The sequence below is a fragment of the Nicrophorus vespilloides genome, unplaced genomic scaffold, assembly GCF_001412225.1.
Source record: "Nicrophorus vespilloides isolate i.1.1-1 unplaced genomic scaffold, Nicve_v1.0, whole genome shotgun sequence".
NCBI classification, from domain to species: Eukaryota; Metazoa; Arthropoda; class Insecta; order Coleoptera; family Silphidae; genus Nicrophorus; species Nicrophorus vespilloides.
This window is the reverse complement of record NW_017099595.1, coordinates 6,555-9,330: the sequence shown is the minus strand read 5'-3', so window position 1 is coordinate 9,330 and position 2,776 is coordinate 6,555. Positions and strand designations below refer to the sequence as shown.

Sequence of the window (2,776 nt, the reverse complement as noted above, 5' to 3'; positions counted from 1 at the left end):
TAATAATTAACACATTGACGACGGCATGACCCACCGGTGGGTCATTAATTATAAATAATAGTTTTGTTGCTATGTACGCCACTATTTTGACTGAGTATAAATTAATAATTGTATAATTTTGACGTTAATTAATATAAAAAAAATATATTTAGATAAATTTGGAGAATAACAGGTACAAATTATCAAGTGTGTCATGTTTAATACAATTTCAGGTGGATGCGCCGGGTTACTCGTATATTTTCTATTGCTCGCACAGATATATTGCACATAACTAATTTACAGAAATAGAAAAATTCTCACTAGATAGAACATTAAATAATGAACCAAATTATTTGTACTCTCTAAATTCACATCTTCAGGTTCTTGACGATATTATGAATTGATTTCTTCAAAGCAAGCTATGATGTGTTTTTCTCCTTCGCCGCTTTTTCATAATTGATAATATTTGTGGTAGTGAAAAAAATAAGTTAGACGTGTTTGTGTAAACATCTTTGAACTTTGTAAATGAACTTAAAATCTAACAACTAATTTCAGTTTTCATTCTTTTCAATTCACGTAACAGAGATGATTTTATCAGACATTTTTATGTTTTTAATCAAATAATTCATTAATTTTTATATATTAAGTCTTATATTATATATTTTTATATATTAATAGGAGAATGTACCTCTTAGTTAATAATCTATGAGTCAACACTTCTCAATCAAAATGAATTTGGAACAATTCTCTTATTATTTCTAATAATTTTGATTCACTTCTTCAAAATAAAATTAAAACTTTAAATATAAAGAAAATATTATCTAAGTTATGAAAATATATAGTGATGTAATAATGTTAGCTTTAGTGTTAACAATTATTGCGGTTAAGGGTGTATTCACAATGTAAACAATTTGCAGACATATGCATTTCCATATTAACTGATGCTATAAGTTCCTCAGGTTTTTAAATGGAAGAGGAGAGCAATTGTAAATCAGCTGATTTACGTTCTACGTATTTTGACATGCTAATTCAGATGTTGTCGTTGCTAAGAGATATATTTCTGTTGTGTCAATGTAATTGTTTTGTCATTCAATAAATCTTGCCAATAAAAAACCACAATATAAACTAAATACACTAATAAAGTATTTATTAAATATTACTTAAAACTATCAATATAATACAAACGAAATGCAATTTTCAACTAGATAAAACCTCCTATCTGTAAAACCGATCTGGCTGCATTGTGGATATGCTTGAACCTGTCATTGCCCAGGTGAATCCCTCCGTACCATCTCGTCACTATGACGACAACATTATTAAGATTAAGTTTCTGTAGTAGTTGCATCAAACGTGCATCCGCTAAATACTCTCCATCGTCATCACCATCTTGCAGCAAAACACCGTTCGATTGCGTAATTCTATACGCAGAGATGTTGTGCTTCGCCTGAGAGATTTTCTTGTTCTGCAGAAGCAATTTTATTACGTTTCTGAAACAAACGAAAAGAAATGAACGTAAATTTTAAATTAACACTTTCAGTAAGGTGATAATTACTTGACGTCTTCCTCCGAATTGACAACGCATACGTGACCTTGGAAGTCGCTCTTCCTGTCTCGGATGGTCTCTCCGTGGATGATGTTGTATTTTACGTATGACTGCTTTCCCTTTATCTTCAGATTGTTGTCTGTTTTCCCCTTTCCGTTGTTGTTCTTATCTTTTTTGTCATTGTAATTGCATTCTTTCTGGATAATTTCCTTGATTCTTTCGATCGATTGGAAAAGCACTGGTCCACCAATATTATCACTGCATTAAAAACAAAGTATTATTAAACTACTCTGAAATGTTTCCTTTCAGTCAATTTAAACTTACAAGTAAATCTCATCGAGTGCACAAGTTATGACGTACTTAACATTTTTTGTCAATTTTGGTGCTAACAAGTCGTACGATGGTGGTCCTTCCAATGGATACGAAGAGTTCAAAGTGATGTACAATTCAACGTCTTGAGCAATGTTGATTGTGTACAAATTCTCAACGAAACCATTCTTTTTCCATTGTCTTCCGTAGATTGATTTCAATGTCACCAATTCTTCGGCTTGCAAAGCGTTATTGTTCATATTCATATTGAAAAAGTTTAGTAAAGTAAAAGCACTGACACTTTAAAATAATACAAATATAATAATAGATGTATTCCTGACTAACTCTATTGTTTTCAGAATAATTTTCTTAAGGTTTAGATTCAATATTTCTATCAATATTTCACATTTACCTGCTTAAGATATTACAGGTAATAGAAAAAAGTGGAAGTTATAGCGGTTTGCCCCTTAATATAAATATGTATATTTTCTTATGACTTTATTCATATAAATTAAATTAAATTAATTAAAAAATAAATAAAAACATAATAAAATAACATAATTCTAATTTTATACTTATACTTAATAATTTTCGTTAGTCAATATTTCTAAAAAGTGTTTATATTTCATAGAATAAAATATTTGAAAAAAAAATTGATTAAAAATATTATTTCAAAAAAATAATATATATACAATTTTATGTTTTATTATTGAGTATATTACTGACTTTCTTAATCAATTATAGTAAAAGTATATTAATATTATGGTACTAGCAATAATACTAATTTAATATATTAATATTTTTTATCTTTTTACTAATAAAATTTCATATTATTTTATTAATAATTTTTACATATGATTACCTTTATACGGTGAATTCAACGTGTTGGGCGGCCGCACGTTTTATAATTTTCATGTCACGTTTATAATAAATAATTCATTTTCA

The 2,776-nt window shown here is 28.1% G+C and overlaps 1 protein-coding gene across 1 annotated transcript; it reads right to left on the bottom strand.

Moving 5' to 3' along the window:
- Window positions 1-1,109: 1,109 nt before the first annotated feature.
- LOC108564835 (protein IMPACT-like) lies at window positions 1,110-2,307 on the bottom strand. The gene is made up of 3 exons (XM_017923992.1): window positions 1,847-2,307; window positions 1,532-1,780; window positions 1,110-1,466 (listed from the first exon to the last, which is right to left on the bottom strand). The coding sequence occupies exons 1-3, from the start codon at window positions 2,095-2,097 to the stop codon at window positions 1,181-1,183; spliced, it is 786 nt and encodes a 261-aa protein (XP_017779481.1). The 5' UTR covers window positions 2,098-2,307; the 3' UTR covers window positions 1,110-1,180.
- Between the last annotated feature and the right edge of the window lie 469 nt (window positions 2,308-2,776).